Genomic DNA, 19,679 nt, shown 5'->3' on the forward strand with positions numbered 1-19,679 from the left:
TAGCATTACAGATAAGTGAAAAATGGAAATGGATGCAAGTATTCCCAACATGGTATTTAATGTGAGAAATTACAGTATTCAGATGTGTAGATGCGTGTGCTAATAATATGAAGTAAAAACTAATCAGTTTGAGCCAAAGAACATACAGAATGGATTCTCTGAGAACCCAGCAGTACATGATGGATGTTTTGCTGCAGCCCAATCTTTTAAGACAAAGCAGAAAATGAATTGTGTTTGTGTCTGTCTGAAATTGGGCTCAGCAACTTAAGGCTATGTGCACACGTAGTTTTTTGGGTGTGCGGATTTTGTAGAGAAAACCGCAGGTAAATCCGCAGGACAAAAGTCTTGCGGTTTATCTGCGGTTTTCCACCTCATAATGGATGAGGTGTAAAACTGCAGCGTTTCTGCACCAAACAATTGATATGCTGCGCGTTTGTAAACCGCAGCAAAACCGCGAGGAAAAAAACGCAGCATGTGCACAGCTTTTTTTTTTATTTCCATAGGAAATAAAGGTACTGTACAACACAGCAGAATCCGCACCGTGTGCACATACCCTAATAAAATTCAGCACTAAGTAATCATGCCCATTACACCATTATAAACACAAGAAAGTCAAAGCACTTTACAATAGTCATGTTTAGTCATTTGCCCCACTAAAGGCGGCAACACACTTTGTATACCTGACCCAACTATTCACATGCATACCTAGCTCTGCCAAGTGTCCATGTGTTGCTGCAAGTTCTTTCTGGTGGCGGTTTATCTGACGCAAGAACAAAATGATCGGACAAGTTGAAATTCAAAGTCACGACAGCCCGAAAAGTATTAGATGGTTGGCCATACCTAAAATAGGGGGCTTGGCTAACATGTATGGCAAGTCTTGTTGTAGGATTCATGTTTTTTTTTTAATAAAATACTAGCTGAAGAGCCCGGCGTTGCCTGGGCATAGTAACCAACTGTGGTTAGTTATAACAAATTATGATCATATTGCACACAAAAACCATGCATCTAATCCTATCCTGTGTGATACTGACTGCTGAGCCGTGTATCTAATCCTATCCTGTGTGATACTGTCTGCTGAGCCGTGTATCCAATACTATCCGGTGTGATACTGCCTGCTGAGCTGCGTATCTAATCCTATCCTGTGATACTGACTGCTGAGCCGTGTATCTCTTCCTATCCTGTGTGATACTGACTGCTGAGCTGTGTATGTAATCCTATCCTGTGTGATACTGAGTGCTGAGCCGTGTATCTAATCCTATCCTGTGTGATACTGAGTGCTGAGCCGTGTATCTAATCCTATCATGTGATACTGTCTGCTGAGCTGCGTATCAAATCCTATTCTGTGTGATACTGACTGCTGAGCTGTGTATCTAATCCTATCCTGTGTGATTCTGCCTGCTGAGCCATGTGTCTAATCCTCTCCTGTGTGATACTGCCTGCTGAGCTGTGTATCTAATCCTCTCCTGTGTGATACTGACTGCTGAGCCGTGTATCTAATCCTATCATGTCACTTTTTCCCCCATTATGTAGGTAGGGGCAAAATTGTTTGGTGAATTGGAATGCGTGGGGTTAAAATTTCGCCTCACAACATAGCCTATGACACTCTCGGGGTCCAGACGTGTGACTGTGTCAAATTTTGTGGCTGTAGCTGCGACGGTGTGGATGCCAATCCCGGTCATACATACATACACACCCACATTGAGCTTTATACATTAGATATTTGAACTTTTTCGTGTCCTACCTGGTGATTAAATTACATCAATTAAAGTGAACCTGATGGCTGATTCATGTTGCCCAAGCCATGAGCAGCATGAATCAAAAAACCGCACAAAGGTAATTTTGGCACGTTTTTCACCACTTTGATATCTTTTTAACAGTAAGCCCAAGGAAGAGGCCAGGAGCCATCTGGTGAGCTGCATTTCTTGCTACATGATCACAGACTTACCAGTGGAAAAGCCAAACTTCACATGCCAGAAATGCAAGCTTGTGTTCCTGTTGGAGGAAAAGTTGCAAAATCTCGGAGAGGTTAGCTACATTAAAAATCATTAAGGTGAAGAGTTCTTAAATAGAGCAGAATTATCTCTTCATGTTACAGAAAGAGAAGAAATTCGAAGTGCACCTGAAGAAACAGAGGAATGGAAGCATGTGACACAGAGAAGCAGGAGGATCGGGAGGCAGTCAGCACCCATACTGCTCTAGAATCAGTACCAGGCTCTCACGAGGGAGAATGATGAAGAAATACATCATGACAAGTCTTTACCCACAAAGAACAACCTTGTACGCCCTCAGAGTCCTCCTCGATGGAGAAAGAAAAATGTTATGAAGAAACGGAGAGTTGTGGTCATGGGGGATTCGCTGTTGAGAAGAACAGAGGCCGCTATCTGCAGACCGGACATAACCTCAAGAGAAATGTGCTGTCTTCCAGGTGCAAAAATTAAAGATGTGTCTGACAGGATATCAGGACTCTTCAGACGACCACCCATTCCTGCTAATACATGTGGGGACAAATGACACCACAAGAAAGGACCTGACAAATACTATTGAGAACTCTGCTATTAGAAGTGGAAAGGAAGAACAAAGACAAAAAAAATCTAAATAATAAAAATATTGGAGGAAGAGAAACCAATCACAAACTAAAAGTTTCTATACAAATGCACAAAGCATGGGCAACAAACAAGGAGAATTTGAACCACTAACACAGGAAAAGAAATGTCCATGGAATCATTGAAACTTGGTGGAACAATACACATGCTTGGAATACAAGACTAGAAGGATACAATTTGCAAGAAACAGACTTGATAAACGAGGAGGTGTTGCATTGTATGTAAGAAAAGCGTATATCTGCACAGAGATCCAAGCTTCAGAGACTGGGAGTTCTGTGGATACTGTTTGGGTAAGAATACAAGGAGAGAACAATGGAAAGTAGACCACTGTAAGCATTTACTACAGGCCGCCTGTGCAAGCTGAAGATATGGATGAACTCTATGCATCAAATGGTCAAGTTCTCCAAAAAAAATGACATAGTGGTCATGGGAGATTTCAACTATCCAGACATTTCTTGGAAAACTCTCATGCAAAACTAACAGGTCAAGCAAATTATTATCCTCTCTTGCTGACAACTTTATCTTCCAAAAGGTAGGGGAGAAAACAAGGGGATCTACTACCTTGGATCTAATCCTTATAACCAGGGAGGAAATGGTTGAGGAGGTAAGAGTGGATGGGACCCTAAGAGGTAACGACCATGCTATTTTAGAATTTTGGATAACTAGAGGAGGAAGACCTGTGAAGACTCAGACTTCAAGGTTAGATTTCAGAAAGGCATATTTTAAGGGACTCAGAAAGAGAATCGTAGAGATCCAATGGCTGGATATCCTTAAGGACAAAAATATCCAGGAAGGATAGGAAAATCTTGAAAAATTAGATTTTCAAATCACAGTTGTTAACAATTCCAAAAAGAGGGAATACATAGCATTTAAGGAAACCAGGATGGATGAACACAGAACTTAAACACATGCTAAAAAGAAAGAAATGTTTATCAAATGGAAAGAGGGAGGCATATCTAAAGAAGACTATAACGCTGTCTGCAGAACCTGCAGCCCACGAATCAGATTAGCTAAAGCTCACAATGAATTAAGGATTGCAAAAGACGTCAAAAGCAATAAAGGATTTTGGGGATATGTCAAAAGTAAAAGAAAAGTCAAAGATGCTATAGGATTTTTACAGGATGAAAATGATGAAATGGTAAGAAAGGATGTTGAGAAGGCCGAACTTTTAAATTCCTATTTTACATCTGTTTTCTCTCAGAAAGGGAATGTAACATCAACTGAACTTCACTGTCCTATTAAAGGAATAGAAGAATCCAAGATATCTATAAACAGATTGTGAGGAAACACTTCGCTAACATAAATGAATTCAAGTCTACATGTCCAGATGAATTACACCCCAGAGTACTGAAGGAGATAGCAGAAGAAATTATTGAACCACTCTCCATAACCTTTGAAAATTCTTGGAGAACAGAAAAAGTCCCAGAAGATTGGAGAAGAGCAAATGTTGTTCCTATCTTCAAAAAGGGCAAGAAGGTGGACCCAGGGAACTATAGGCTGGTGAGTATGATTTCTATACCAGGAAAGATCTTTGAACAAATTATTAAACAACATATATGTACATAAGTGGATAAGAATGAAGTGATTAACCAGAGTCAGCATGGGTTTGTATCTAATAATTCATATCAGACTAACTTAATTTCCTTCTATGACAGAAACACTAACTGGGTGGATCAGGGAAATGCGGTAGATATACAATGCTCAAAAAAAATAAAAGGAACACTTAAACAACAGAATATAACTCCAAGTAAATTAAACCTCTGTGAAATCAAACTGGCCACTTAGGAAGCAACACTGATTGACAATCAATTTCACATGCTGTTGTGCAAATGGAATAGACAACAGATGGAAATTATTGGCAATTATCAAAACACTCAATAAATTAGTGGTTCTGCAGGTGGGGACCACAGATCAAATCTCAGTACCAATGCTTTCTGGCTGATGTTTTGGTCACTTTTGAATGTTGGTTGTGCTTTCACACTCGTGGTAGCATGAGACGGACTTTACAATCCACACAAGTGGCTCAGGTAGTGCAGTTCATCCAGGATGGCACATCAATGTGAGCTGTGGCAAGGTTTGCTGTGTCTGTCAGCGTAGTGTCCAGAGGCTGGAGGCACTACCAGGAAACAGGCCAGTACACCAGGAGACGTGGAGGGCACCAACCCAGCAGCAGTACCGCTACCTCCACCTTTGTGCAAGGAGGAACAGGAGCTCTGCCAGAGCCTTGCAAAATGACCTCCAGCAGGCCACAAATGTGCATGTGTCTGCAAAAACTGTTAGAAACCGACTCCATGAGGATGGTCTGGGGGCCCGACGTCCACAGATGGGCGTTGTGCTCACAGCCCAACACCGTGCAGGATGCTTGGCATTTGCCACAGAACACCAGAATTGGCAAATTCACCACTGGTGCCCTGAGCTCTTCACAGATGAAAGCAAGTTCATACTGAGCACATGTGACAGAGTCTGGAGAAGCCGTGGAGAGCAATCTGCTGCCTGCAACATCCTTCAGCATGACCGGTTTGGCAGTGAGTCAGTAATGGTATGGGGTGGCACTTGTTTGGAGGGCCGCACAGCCCTCCATGTGCTCGCCAGAGGTAGCCTGACTGCCATTAGGTACCGAGATTAGATCCTCAAACCCCTTGTGAGACCATATGCTGGTGCAGTTGGCCCTGGGTTCCTTCTAATGCAGGACAATGCCAGACCTCATGTGGCTGGAGTGTGTCAGCAGTTCCGGAAAAATGAAGGCATTGAAGCTATGGACTGACCCGCCCGTTCCCAAGACCTGAATCCGATTTAGCACATCTGGAACATCATGTCTCGCTCCATCTACCAACAGACTGTCCAGGAGTTGGTGGATGCTGTAGACCAGGAGATTACTCAGAAGACCATCCGCCGCCTCATCAGGAGCATGCCCAGGTTTTGTACAGTAAGGAGGTCATACAGGCACGTGGAGGCCACACACAATACTGAGCATCTTTGTCATGAGGCATTTCCACTGAAGTTGGATCAGCCTGGAATTTGATTTTCCACTTTGATTTTGAGTATCATTCCAAATCTAGGAATATGCATTTTGATTTACATTGATAATTATGTTTTATTGTTCTGAACACATTCCACTATGTAATGAATAAAAATTTGCAACTGGAATATTTCATTCAGAGATATTTAGGATGTGGTATTTTAGTGTTCCCTTTATTTTTTTGAGCAGTGTAGTATATCTTGACTTCAGCAAAGCATTTGACAAAGTATTTCACACCATCCTTATTGAAAAAATGTCTAAGTATGGAATGGACAAGGCAACTGTTAGGTGGGTTCATAACTGGCTTAGTGATCGGACCCAAAGAGTGGTCGTAAATGGCTGCACATCCAGTTTACAAGAATGTCTCAAGTGGGGTACCACAGGGTTCTGTCCTGGGCCCTGTATTGTTCAACATGTTTATCAATGATTTAGATGAAGAAATTGAGGGTACACTGATTACATTTGCTGATAACACAAAACTAGGAGGGATAGCTAATACTAGAGAAGAGAGGATTCAAAAAAATATAAATAAACTGGAGCAGTGGGCAGCAACTAACACAATGGTTTTTAACAGGGAAAAATGCAAAGTACTACATCTGGGCAATAAAAATGAAAAACGCATATACAGAATCAGAGGGATAGGGCTAAGCAACAGCACAAGTGAAAAAGACGGGTATACTAATAGATCATAAACTGAAGATGAGTCAACAGTGTGATGCAGCAGCAAAAAAAGGCAAATGCAATTAACTTAATTGCTTAACAGAAGCATACAGTCTAGATCATGTGAAGTCATTATTGCCCTCTACTCCTCTTTGGTCAGACCTCATCCGTAATACTGTGCCCAGTTTTGGGCACATTTTACAAAGGATATCAACAAACTGGAGAAAGTTCAGAGAAGAGCGACTAGAATGGTGACCGGTCTGCAAACCATGTCTTATGAGGAATGGTTACACGATATGGGAATGTTTAGCTTGCAAAAAAGAAGACTGAGAGGAGAGTTAATAGCTGTCTACAAATATCTCAAGGGCTGTCACATTGTAGAAGGATCATCTTTATTCTCATTTGCACAAGGAAAGACTAGAAGCAATGGGATGAAACTGAATGGGAGGAGACACAGATTAGATATTAGAAAAAACTTTTTAATAGTTAGGGTGATCTCCTTCAATGGAAGTCTTCAGAGGCTGGACAGGCATCTATCTTGGATTATTTAATGAATCCTGCTTTGAGCAGGGGGTTGGACCAGATGACCCAGGAGGTCCCTTCCAACTCTACCGTTCTATTATTCTATGAATCGAACAAGCAAGTGGATGATTGAGCCATATAATTTCTGCCAGGTATATGTTACTGTGAAGCACTGCGACACTGTCTGCAGGTAAATTACGTTTTTTGTAGGAGACATGTTCCCTTAAATTGCTGTGATCGATATTGAGTGCAACATTTTGGAGACTGGGAGAGGGACGGGGCTTCACTCTCCCTTGCGTTTGGCGCATCGCAATATCATCATGATGATCTCCGGGTCTGCCAGCTATAAAGACTTGCTTGACAGGAGCATGGTCTAAGAGTTCTGTCAGTGCAGCACTGACCGGCAACATGCATTGCAATTCATACCAGTTATCAGAGTAATAAGAGTTAAAATCCCATACAGGCACGAAGTAAAAAAACCCAAAACAAGATTAACCCCTCCCTGCCATTCGACGTACTATACGTCCATGTGACCTGTGACTGTTTGACTATGGACGATATAGTACGTCATCGCGATCGGCCGCACACACGGGGGAGTGTGCTGCCGATCGCCGCCGGGTGTCAGCTGATTCTCATGGTGTGTATTGTTTTACTACTTCCGGGTTGTAATGATGGCGCATGCGCCGTTGTACTATTCAGCCCGTAATTGATTCCTCTATAAACCCCTCACACACTGTTCATTATCTATCCCCCTGACGAAGGAAATTTATTTCCGAAACGCGCGTCGGGGCGCGTTCAAATACATTCCACATAGCGCTATTTGGCTTACAGGTATTTCAACACATTGCACTTTTGTTCATTGCGTTTATGTTGCACATTTTTTAGTGTGATTTCACACTGTTGCGCTTTAAGCACATTTTGCTTTTATATAATTGGTCACAATCTTTGTGTCACTTGATTTAGTACCTTTTTATTAATTAAGCCTTATGTTTTTGGACTGTTTTTTCCGCATTCCATACATATATTGCTAAAGTGGTTGTATATTTTATTTCCTCTTTTTTATGCACTTATTTGCTGTGCCAATATTTTAATAAAGGCATTTTTATTATTTAAGTATTGTGTTCCTGATCATTTATTATTATACAATTTTTATGTTTATTCTAATAAATATTTTAGTATTCCTGTCCAATGTTCTCACCCTGCGGGATTTCATTTCCATCCATCTTTGAGTGATTTTATTTTTACACGGGGGAGTGTGCTGCCGATCGCCGCCGGGTGTCAGCTGATTCGCACAGCTGACACCCGGCACTTTAACCCCCGAAATGCTGCGATTGAACACGATTGCAGCATTCTGGGAGCAGGCAGAGGGCTGACAGCCCCTCTGCCTTTGGATCTGACACCCCGCGGCATGTCCCGGGGTCCGGATTGCTGCCATGGTAACCGGATGTCGTCATGACAACATCCGGGTCACCATAGCTAAGAAACTTCCTGTCATGCGCAGTGCAGCGTGACAGCTTCTATAGCATGAAGATGCGGCTTCATCTGCATGTTATAGAAGCGATCAGCCTGCAAAAAATGATTGTCCCATAGTGGGACAAAGTTAAAAAAAAGTCAGAAAAAAAGTAAAATGTTTTAAATAATTGTAAAAATATTTTTAAAAAAAAAAATCAATATATTCTATCACTAAATAAATATTTGAATGAAAAAAAAAAAACCTACAACAATAAAACTAGACATATTTGGTATCGCCGTGTCCATAACGACCCGACCTATAAAACTATCCCACTAGTTAACCCCTTTAGTGAACACCATAAAAAAAAGCAAAAAACAATGCTTTATTATCACATCGCCTAACAAAACGTGGAATAACACGTGATCAAAAAGACGGCTATAAATAAACATGGTACCGCTGAAAACGTCATCTTGTCCCGCAAAAAACAAGCCCCCATACAGCTCCATCATCGAAAAAATAAAAAAGTTATAGCTCTCAGAATAAAGCGATGCAAAAATAATCATTTTTTGTATAAAATATTTTTTAATGTATAAAAGCACCAAAACAAACAAAAAACAGATATAAATGAGGTATTGCTGTAATCGTACTAACCCCGAAGAATTAAACTGCCTTATCAATTTTACCACACACAAAACAGTATAAATGCCCCCTCCCCCAAATAAATTCATGAATTACTGGTTTTTGTTCTTTCTGCTTCCCAAAAATTGGAACAGAAAGCGATCAAATAACGTCATGTACCCAAAAATGGTACCAATAAAAAACGTCAACTCGTCTCGCAAAAAACAAGACCTCACATGACTCTGTGGGCCAAAATATGGTGATGCAATATCTATTTTTCGCAATAAAAAGCATCTTTTAGAGTGTGACAGCAGCCAAACATAAAAACCCGCTATAATGCCTCTTTCACACGTCCTGATAATTCTGGTACCGAAGAGGTCTGTGTCCGTGTGTGTAATACTTGCGGCACACGTGTGGCATGCGTTAAAAAAAAAAAAAAAGGCAAAAAACCCTATGCATATTCATCATACCACCAAATAAAGGGGAATAAAACACTGTCAAAAAGTCAAATGTAAATAAAAATGGTATCTCTGAAATCTTGTCCTGCAAAAACAAGGTGTTGCACAACTTTGTCAGTGGAGAAATTAAAACGCTATAGCTCTCTAAATACAGCGATACAAAAACAATTTTTTTTCTATAAAATATTTTTTGTGTAAACGAGGTAAAACAAACCAAAAAATGTTATAAATGTGGTATCACTATAATTGTACTGACCCGAAAAATAAAAGTTGCCTTATCACTTTTACCGTACACGGAAGGGCTGAATAAAAAAACAAAAAAATTCCTGAATTGTTGTTTTTTTGTTCACTCTGCCTCTCAAAAATCAGAATAGAAAGCAATTAAAAAAATGTCATGTTCCCGAAAGTGGTACCAATAAAATTGTCAACTCGTCCCGCAAGAAACAAGCCTTCATGAGGCTATTGCGACAAAAAATAAATATGTTGTGACTCTTGGAAGAAGCGGAAGAAAAAGACCAGAGTGAAAATTGGCTGCTGCAGGAGGGGGTTAACCTGTGCCAGAAGGCATTTATAAATTTCACTTTAGAAATGGTTTAGAGAAGTTTGTAAAAGTGACATATGATGTGCCAGTTTATATTGTAGGTATATATAAAAAGCACACAGACTCTGGTATTTTGATTTTCAATAAAAAATAAATATTTATAAACAAAGACATGAGTTCAAGAATTACAATGTTTAAAACTTTCAGAAAAGCACATGCCTGTGAAGTAAAAACCATGAGAACATTTTACAAGAAAACAGTAACTTATAACATGTACTAGCAACCCCCTTAGGAAACCCATTGAAGAAATATCTCCTCCTGTCCATCAGAAAATGAAACGTGTTGAACAGTTCAGTCTCCTCTGGCAATGAGATCCTCAATGTAAGCGTCCAACTCATCGTCTGTATTTATATCAATATCCTAGAAAGAAAGAAATAATTTTACAAGATGACCTTTGAAATAATTTTCTTCAAATTTAACATTTCCTCAGCACACATGGAACTTGGACATGTGAATGGGGCTTTAATTCAGATGGCTGCTGTTGAATATTGATAAGGGTCAAGTAGTTTTGCACTACATCTTCATGATGCAAGTAGATTGACTTGTATAATGTGACCTCACATACACTGTAGTGACAAAGTTGGTGGAGAACAGAAGAAGACTGATGAAGGCAAGTATGAGTAGGGTCAGAACCTTAGATTAGAAGCAATACTTTATAACAGTAGTTGGGTCATAAATTTTACTAGAAAGTTGGACCGTTTGGCGATACTAGAGAGTGAACTGCACACTTGTCAACTATTTACATAGAAAAATTACCAACAAAACCCCCCAAGAAAAACAAAATGAGCACATACCCTATAGTACAGTAATAGTACATTGTAAATAACATCTGGTACTTCGCTATTATTTTGATCAAAAAAGCATAAATGTACCCTTGTCTCCTTCATGAGCATAAAAGCCATCTCATCCATTTATGAGCTAGGCATTTCATCTTTATAGCTTCCCACGGGCAGATGTCTGAACAGTCAGGACACTGTCTTACTCTGCCGTTATTCACATTGAGGTCGCACTGTCTTACTCTGCCGTTATTCACATTGAGGTTGAATAACTCAAGGTAAGGTTTTAATACTAGGGACAATATAAGACCAACCCCATTGGGTACACCTTGTCGAGATGGGATGGCCTTCACTTTTTTTGATCAAAATAGTAAATACACTATTATTTACATGTACTAATACCATTTACTTACTATATGATATTACTCATTCTGCTTTGTCTTGGGTTTTGTCTGTGAAATGGCTGAAGTGTAAACGTGCTCATACACGTTGCATGTATACCATTTTTCACTCTGGCTCATTTCTTTGGATTTACTATAGAAAAATCACCTGTCTGGGGCTGTTCTTTTTCTTTAACAAAGGAATGGGCAGTCACAGACTGGTGATTTTGCTAAATAAGTTATTGCTAAAAGTGCAGATCACAGCACAGTAGTGATGAGCGAGCATGCTATGTTCACCGTGGCTGCATGTCTCTTGGCTGTTGGGCAATCCCTACATGTGTTGTGGCAGTCAAAAAGGAAGAAAACAGGAAAAAAAAAAAAAAGACAGCCCCAGTCTGATGATCGGTTCTCTATAAAAGGAGTTCTATGAGAAAGTGAGATACATGGTATCTCTGATATAATTCAAAAGGCAGCCATCCTATTCACGTTTCAAGAAAAACATACACTGAAGAAAAACAGTGAAGGGATGCAGTTATGTGTCCTTTTAAATTCACAGTCATCACCCCAGCAGATACTACAATGGACAGAACCCATGAACTACATAGATAAAATAATGGTCTTGAAGGAGTTCTGGTGGTAAATCGGGCCCTGTGAGAGTAGATCCATGCAATCTGGAAGTCGCCAGGGAACGTCGGCGGTACGTTGGACTAGTTCTGCATACCATGCCCGGCGCGACTAGGATCACTGGTACCCCCTCTGCTCTGATTTTCTTGATGACCCTTGGAAGCAAGGGAAGAGGAGAAAAAATGTACGGGAGTCGAAACCGGTACCACGGCAGAACTAGGGCGTCTGCTCCGATGGCGCATGGATCGCGCAATTGGGCAATGAATCAAGGAACTTTGTTGTTTAGTCTTGACGCCATGAGATCCACATCCGGAGTCCCCCAGCGACGGCAAACATGCTGAAAACCTTTCTACCCCGGGGATGTGGATAGCCGAGATGGGCGAATGGTTGGTCTCGGCCCAACGGAGGATGTGACTCACTTCATGCATGGCCATCCTGCTCCAGGTACCCCCCTGACGGTTCACATATGCCACAGCCGTGGCATTGTTGGATTGTATCCTGATGGGGTGACCTGCAAGGAGATGGTGGAGACTCAGTAGGGCTATCTTGATCGCCTGTATCTCCAAGATGTTGATGGGTAGACGAAACTCTCGAATGGACCAACGACCCTGTGCCGTGTGGTGGCGAAAAACCGCACCCCAGCCATGAAGACTTGTGTTGGTGGTCACCACCAACCATCGTACTGGGAGAAAAGACTTTCCTTGATTCAGGGAGTATTTCAGTGTCCACCACCTGAGGATTTGTCTGACCCGCAGGGACAGAAGGAACCGACGGGCTAGGGAGAACGGATTCTTGTCCCAAACCAACAGCAGCGCATGTTGTAAAGGGCGGAGATGAAACTGTGCGAATGGGACCGCTTCTATCGCTGCTACCATCTTTCCGAGAATCCCCATGCTGAAACGTATGGAGTGAAAAACTGGTCGCGAAAGAGTCCGCGCTCCCTGTTGTAAGGCTCGGGCCTTTTCTGGAGGGAGAATGACCAACACGTGGGAAGTGTCCAAGATCATTTCCAAAAAGGAAACCTGCTGAGCCGGTACTGGAGAAGACTTTTCGAAGTTTATCTTCCAAACCAGGCGACAAAGTGTATTTACTGTGATACGTACAGATTCCTCGCAGGCTGGAAGGGACGGGCCCTTGATCAGTAGGTCGTCCAGATACGGAAGTACCATCACTCCCCGAGCGTGAAGAATGGCCATGACATCCGCCATGACCTTGGTAAAGACTCTGGGGGCGGTGGCGAGACCGAAAGCAAGGCAACGAACTGGAAGTGTTCCTCGCGAATTGCGAAGTGCAGGAACTGCTGGTGGGATGGACAAATTGGCATGTAAAGGTAAGCATCCTTGATATCGATGGATGCTAGGAACTCTCCTCTTTCCATGGAGGTGACAACTGAACGGAGGGATTCCATTCTGAATCGCCGTACCTTGACAAACTGATTTAACAGCTGGAGGTCCAGTATGGGCCGCATCGTTCCGTCCTTCTTTGGAACCACAAAAAGGTTTGAATAAAAACCCTTGAACCTTTCGTCTTGAGGGACCGGAATGATGACTCCATCCCTTTGCAGCGCATGAACGGCCCAAAGGAAAGCTGTTGTCTTTGTCTTGGAAGGTGAGGACCGGAAAAAACGTGTCGGAGGTGGGGGAAGAAAACTATTTTGTATCCGGAGGACACGAGCTCTGTGACCCACTCGTCGTGGACGAGCGCAAGCCAGGTCTGACTGAACGAAAGTAGAAGACCGCCTACTTTGTCGGTGTCCGCCGGATACCGCAACAAGACATCGTGTAGAGGATCTATGGGATCTGGCTCCCCTAGATCCAGATGCCCAAGGCCTGGGTTTCCAAGTGCAGTTAGGTCTGTATGAGACCTGGGAACCTCTGTCTCCAATCGGGGACCGACCTGATCCAGAAGAGGTTGTGGAGGACCAACTGGAATTGTTGCGAAAGGGCCGAAAACAAGTCGGCTGTTGATTCCGAAATGGCTGGGCGGGCCTTTATTGGGGAAGGAATTTACTCTCCCCCCCGGTAGCGGCAGAAATGTGCTGATCCAGTTTCTCTCCAAATAGACGACCAGTTTGATAATGCATTTGCGGCTGCCTGTGCAGTGCAATTGGCGGCATCTAAAGAAGCGTCCACAACAAAGTCTCCAGCGTGAACTATCTGACTGGCGAGACTGGCTGCCTCCGGAGGAAGATTGCTATCCTGGATGGCAGTAACACCTCTGCCCAAGTGGCCATAGCCTTAGCCACCCAAGTTGTCACGAAAGATGGAAAGAGTGCCGCTCCCGAAGTTTCAAAAACAGAGAGCAAGGTAGTCAATTTGAGGATCAGAGGGGTTTCTGACCGAAGAACCTTCAGAAACGGACGCAATATAGGAGGATCCACAGAAGGGGACTGTAATCAATTCTTCATTAGTTCTGGAGCATAAGGGTATTTAGCCTCAATAGGCTTTTGGCCTGAGAACCGTTTATGTGGCCGATCTGGACGATGCCCTTAAACTCCGGATGGCTGGCAAATACCCTGCGCACACTAATAGTCTTTTTAAAAGAAACATGTCCGGAGCGGGAATATTCTCCTTGTCCAACCTCAGAATCTTGTTGACTGACTAAGAGAATCAAGCGATTCTTGGTCATTTGGCGGATTCTGGGGTACTGATGTGTCAGAGTCATGTTCGCTGCCAACATTAAGAGACGAAGAGAGAGACAGAGCTCGCAGATGCTGAAGCGCAAGCGTGACTGGGGCACACGTCATGAGTCCGCTTTCTAGAGACCTGACCATCCCTTGAACGAGTACGAACCCTGCTGGTGGACAGTTCCCGGCCGTCGCCAGAGTCCTCCTCGTTCGGCAAAGGCACGTTCTGAGTTAAAGAGAGTCTGGAGGGAGTCTATAGCCTTGGTCAGTGACTCCACAGACCGTGACAGGGACACAGCCCACTCAGGGGGACTAAATTCAGAGGGTTCGGTGGCAGCGGATGGTGTTTTGGCACAAGCCGGGTCGCAATCCGTGCATAACGGATTAGTTTGAGCACTGGGCAAGGCAGTCTTGCAAGTGGCCCAAGAGGTAAAGAGCACAGTGTGTTTCTTAGTAGCCCTTTTGGCTTCCTTACATTGAGACATAATGCCCCCAAAGGGGTTACAGGCAAAGCCTGGGCTGCAGATGATGTGAGTGTGCAGAGAAGGGGTTAAGCATTCTTCCTAAGGCAGATGCAGCTTACCCACAGTCCTGATGCTGTGGCCCCAGGAGGAATATCGGCCTGCAGCGTCACCAAGGACAGGGAGGAGGAGAGCATGGTCAGTCATCCTCTTGGTGAGGACACTGAAGTCTTGCCTGTTAGCAGTCTGGCACGTATGGCTGAGTTTATGTTACACTGCCTTTCCTGTGACCCTCGCAGTCTTAAAATTTTGGGTGACAGTCATTACTGGTTGGTGACACTTCTAGACCCACGCTACTAGGAGAACTTTCAATCTCTTATTCCCGAGCCGGACAGATCTACTAAACGGGGAAGTACCAGAAGGCCCTTGTTGCGGAATTATTAAAAAAAATTCCCTTCTGAAAACGCTGGCGGCAGAGGTCACAGTTCATTGGACAACCAAAGAGAACAGGTGAGAGCGACAACTCCAATCCAGCAGAGGCAGCAGGGGAACACTCGCAAAGTTCTGGGAGAGTTTTCTCAGACCCTCCCATTGCACAGGCCCTGAGTTGCGGGTTACTCTCACAAGGAGTGGAAAGTTTGGGAAGATGCTGAGGGAGTACCTTGCTGACCGTACCAAAGTCCTCCGTGCCTTATAATTACTGGATATCCAATCTGGACACATGGTATGAACTGGCTCTCTACGCCTTGGAGGTCCTGGCCTGCACTGCCGCTAGCGTTTTTTTTAGTGCCGCTAGTGGAATTATAACTGATAAGCACATCTGCTTGATATAAATGAACAAAGGCTGGATTGGGCCAGACTTCTCAACACCACTGAATGATAGCAGCGTAACAAACCCAAATCCAGTGTCTTTTTTTTTTGGGAGATCTATTCCCATTCACCTCTTCACACCCACACATGGGTATACGCTTCCAGATTTTGGCTATTTGCTGTTGTCCTCCTCCTCATCCTCCACCACATCACCAGGGTGACCGTGATCCGTGATGCAACACCCTCATAAATTTTTGAAATGATGTTTATGATGCCCGTAAAAAAAAATTGTTATACAGTATGTTCATGTATAACCCCAGGGGTAAATGTTTGTCAGCTTAAACAATTAGTGCATGGGCATTACATGTATAGGAGACCAACTCCTTTCTAATAAGAACAGTTTTTCATGAGGCCGTTCTCAATGTCTCTTCCAAGAGGCATTGGAGTGCCTCCAAAATTTTTGGCAGCCCTTGCATTCACTGCATAGGTAAACAGTATGGGAGACCCACTTCCTAATAATGGGAAAAAAATTTTCAGGAGGCCCTCCTGTACATCTCTTCAAAGGGGCATTAGGGTGCGCCAAAATTTTGGGCAGCCCTACCACTCACTGTATATGCAATAACAGTATAGGAGACGCAATGTTTAATAAAGGGAACAACAAAGCATAGCCGGTTGATGGCTCTCTGAGGCTATGTGCTCACGCTGCAGATTCACCTGCAGGTTTTTTCCCGCGGAACCGCAGGTAAAACCGCAGGTAAAGTGACCTGCGGTTTAGCCCTGCGGTTTCACACCTCTACTATGTTAAAGGTGTGAAACCGCAGCGGAATCCGCAGAAACAATTGACATGCTGCGGGAAAAAAAACGCAGCAAAACCGCGCGGAAAAAAACGCAGTGTGAGCACAGCGGTTTTGAAAACCCATAGGGTTACATGGCACTGTACCATGTCTGCGGAACTGCTGCGGTTCTGCAGGGCCAAAACCGCAGCAAAAACCGCAGAGTGTGCACATAGCCTAATAGTGCAGGGGAACCCTAGAAAAAAAATTGACATAGGGTCCCCCTAGAAAAAAATCGAACCAGCAAAGGCTACGAAGACAGCTGTGGGCTGATATTAATAGCTAGGGAAGGGGCCATGGATATTGACATGTCCCAAAGGCTAAAAACATAAGCTCTCAGCCGCCCCAGAAGTGGCGCATCTTATTGATGCGCCAGTTCCGGCACGTAGCCTTCCCACTTGCCCTGTAGTTTTGGTAAGTGGGCTTCATATTTGTGGGGTTGATGTCACCTTTGTATTGTCAGGTGACATCGAGCCCATGGCTTAGTAATGGAGAGGTGTCTACAAGACACTTATCCATCACTAATCCTATAGTTATATGGTAAATAAAGACACAGCCAGAATAAAGTCCGTTATTTGAAATAATCACACAGACTCCTTTATTGAATCTTAATTTACCATACTTATGCATAATTCCCGACTCCCTCATCTCCTGCAACAAAAATAAAGTAATAAACAAAATATAATACTATACTGTCCGACATAGACCATTTACCAAGTGTCCCACGATGATCTCACATGTAGTACAGTCACATCATGAGATGTGACTGCTCTACCGGGCCTCCAGTGATACACTGACATGAGAAAATCGCTCCCGCAGTGTATCACTTGCACTGCCGTGAGAGTTCATGGGAGTTCATCAGCTCCGGTGCTGTCACTTACAGCACCGCTGTGTGAGAACTTTCCAACGCAGCGGTGCCCTAAGTGAGAGCACCGGAGCTGATCAGCTGGTGAACTCCGGTGAACTCTCATGGCGGCTTTCCCTGTCGGTGTATCGCCGGCGGCTGGGTGACATTGACGTGGGACACTCAGAATTAAATGGACTACGGTGGACAGGGAGTATATGTTGATTATTTTATTTTTGTTGCACGAGACGTGGGCGCCGGGGATTAGGTGTTTGATGAGTTATGTATTGCGTATGTAATTATGTAAATGTTTTTTTCTTTTACATTTGATCACAGGCGCCGGATGATGGGACTATGCTCCCATCATCGGCTCATGCTGTCACTGTTTATGTGACAGCAGACATAGCCGGATAGGAGAAGTAGTCCCATCAGACGACGCCTGGGTACACCAACACAGACACCCGCACACAGCCGCAGACAGACCGGCACATATTCTCCATCCACACACTCTTCCTCCTTCTGACATCATTTCCTTTCTATAGCGTTTTTGGCACGCAACTCCGCAAACCTTTTTACACCTGCGGTTTTGCTGTGGATTTGACTGACTCAATGGACGTCAATGGGTGTAGAAACGCTGCAGATCGGCAAAAAGAACTGACATGCTGCGGAAAATAAAAGACTGCAAATAAGGATGGATATTTCCGTAGCATGTGCACAACAATTCAGGAATCAGGAATGCCATTGATTAATATTGCTTCAATAAGTCATTGCGGATATCCAGCATTTCCGCATAGAAAAACCGCTGCGGACCTGCAAAAAATCTGCAACATGTGCACGTAGCCTTAAAGAATAGGCCGCCTGATGGCCCTATAAAAATAGGCTTTGAGACTTTCAGAGTCCCTCCTTCATAAATGAAACAGGATGCGTCTGATGAGGTGTCACACACCACATTGCCAGATAAGGTGACATTTCCCAGTGAATGCATTTGACTTGGTTGAAAGCAATGCTAAAGTTCAAAAATGCATCAAAAACACTACGTGTGAGCATAGCCCAAGGTGTGGAGGAGCATTTTTGTTTTTGGTTATTTATTTTGCCTTATATACAAGTCATTACCCTGGAAAGGATGTTCCTTAACATATTTCCCAGGAAAATCCATTTTGGTTCAGTTTTTGTATGTTTTATTGTGAGTATGTAAAAGTGGCGTAAGACTCCGACAACAGCAGTGACCTGGGTGGGAGTCAGAAATGCCTCCAGGAGTCTTCCCCATGTTGTTCCCATCGATTTCTGCAATTTCTGGACCACCTGCAGACTGCCAGGAAAGGGGGGGGCTGCCTGAAATATGCTCGAGTTTCCCATAGACTTAGATTGGGCTTGTTGCTCGGGTCGAGCACCCGAGCATTTTAGTGCTCGACCATCACTAGTAAATACCTATATTTTTCTTGTTTTGACTGTGCCTGCAGAGTCTATACTTTTTCTTCTTTATATTTTCCACGTCTTTTTCTGGTATATCTATGCCACGTTTATCTAGGTCAAAAGTTTTAAAAGAATAATCTTTTAAAAAAAATTGTTTTCTAACCAAAATATCTCATTAAATAGGTTGTCTAAATTGAACAATCCTTCTTATGAGCATTTTAGGATTATTCCCAACACTACATTACATATTATCACCCATTCACAGCACCCACGTTCCTGCTCTATTAATTTTTTATGGGATTGCGAGATAACAGAGCGCTACACTTGGACCAGAATGAATGGATTGCATGGGGTTACAGCAGTTGGATCCCACAGCAATGAACCAATCATCCTGTGCATAATCGGTACCTTTTAAATCTTGCAAATAACCCTTTATGATGATTACAGGGTGTTTCACTACTGAGAAACAAACACCTGTAATATGTGACAATCTGATAGCAAGTGTTCAATATCCCTACTTCGTAATCACCGAGCTCAAAGTAATTTTTAAAAAATCTCAAAACATCTGATTTCACCTCTTGAACTTTCTGTAACAGGGACACAATGTTGGTTCTTAGTTTTTGCAGCTTCTCTTCAGCTTCTCTGCTCTTTTTTTCTGCATTGCGCTGCATCTCTTCAGAGGTTTTTGCACGGAGGTCTGCACGGTTCTGATATGAGTTGCACAAGTTCTGCAGGCCCACTTCATATTGCTTAAAATATTCTTTCTAAAAACAGAAAAAAGTGAACTGTGTAAAACAACTAATAATTTTAATTTCATGCAGAGTAAGTATATAAAAATACAGTATTTTGGAATATTTATCATTAGCAATGATGCCAGCTCCGCTGCAGCCCATGCTATGCAAATTCTGCATTCAGCTTTGCAGGTACTGAATACAGTGACTTGCTATGAGGGATGCCTTAGCCTGTCTGTTCCCAGCT

The 19,679-nt window shown here is 43.1% G+C and overlaps 1 protein-coding gene across 5 annotated transcripts in view; it reads right to left on the bottom strand.

The window, feature by feature from the left end:
* Nucleotides 1-10,005: 10,005 nt before the first annotated feature.
* MORC2 (MORC family CW-type zinc finger 2) overlaps nucleotides 10,006-19,679 on the bottom strand; it is a 196,131-nt gene continuing 186,457 nt past the window's right edge. For 4 of the 5 annotated variants that reach the window (XM_073554793.1, XM_073554790.1, XM_073554792.1 and 1 more), the window contains exons 26-27: nucleotides 19,277-19,465; nucleotides 10,006-10,294 (exon numbers count right to left, since the gene is read on the bottom strand). In XM_073554793.1, the coding sequence (XP_073410894.1) occupies nucleotides 10,226-10,294; nucleotides 19,277-19,465 (258 nt within the window). In that variant the 3' untranslated portion in view covers nucleotides 10,006-10,225. Of the gene's footprint in view, nucleotides 10,295-18,716; nucleotides 18,813-19,276; nucleotides 19,466-19,679 lie in introns of all 5 variants that reach the window. The other variant, XR_012222267.1, reaches the window with a different exon arrangement.

Source organism: Dendrobates tinctorius, unplaced genomic scaffold, assembly GCF_039654945.1.
Source record: "Dendrobates tinctorius isolate UK_male_01 unplaced genomic scaffold, ASM3965494v1 ptg000213l, whole genome shotgun sequence".
Taxonomy (NCBI): domain Eukaryota; kingdom Metazoa; phylum Chordata; class Amphibia; order Anura; family Dendrobatidae; genus Dendrobates; species Dendrobates tinctorius.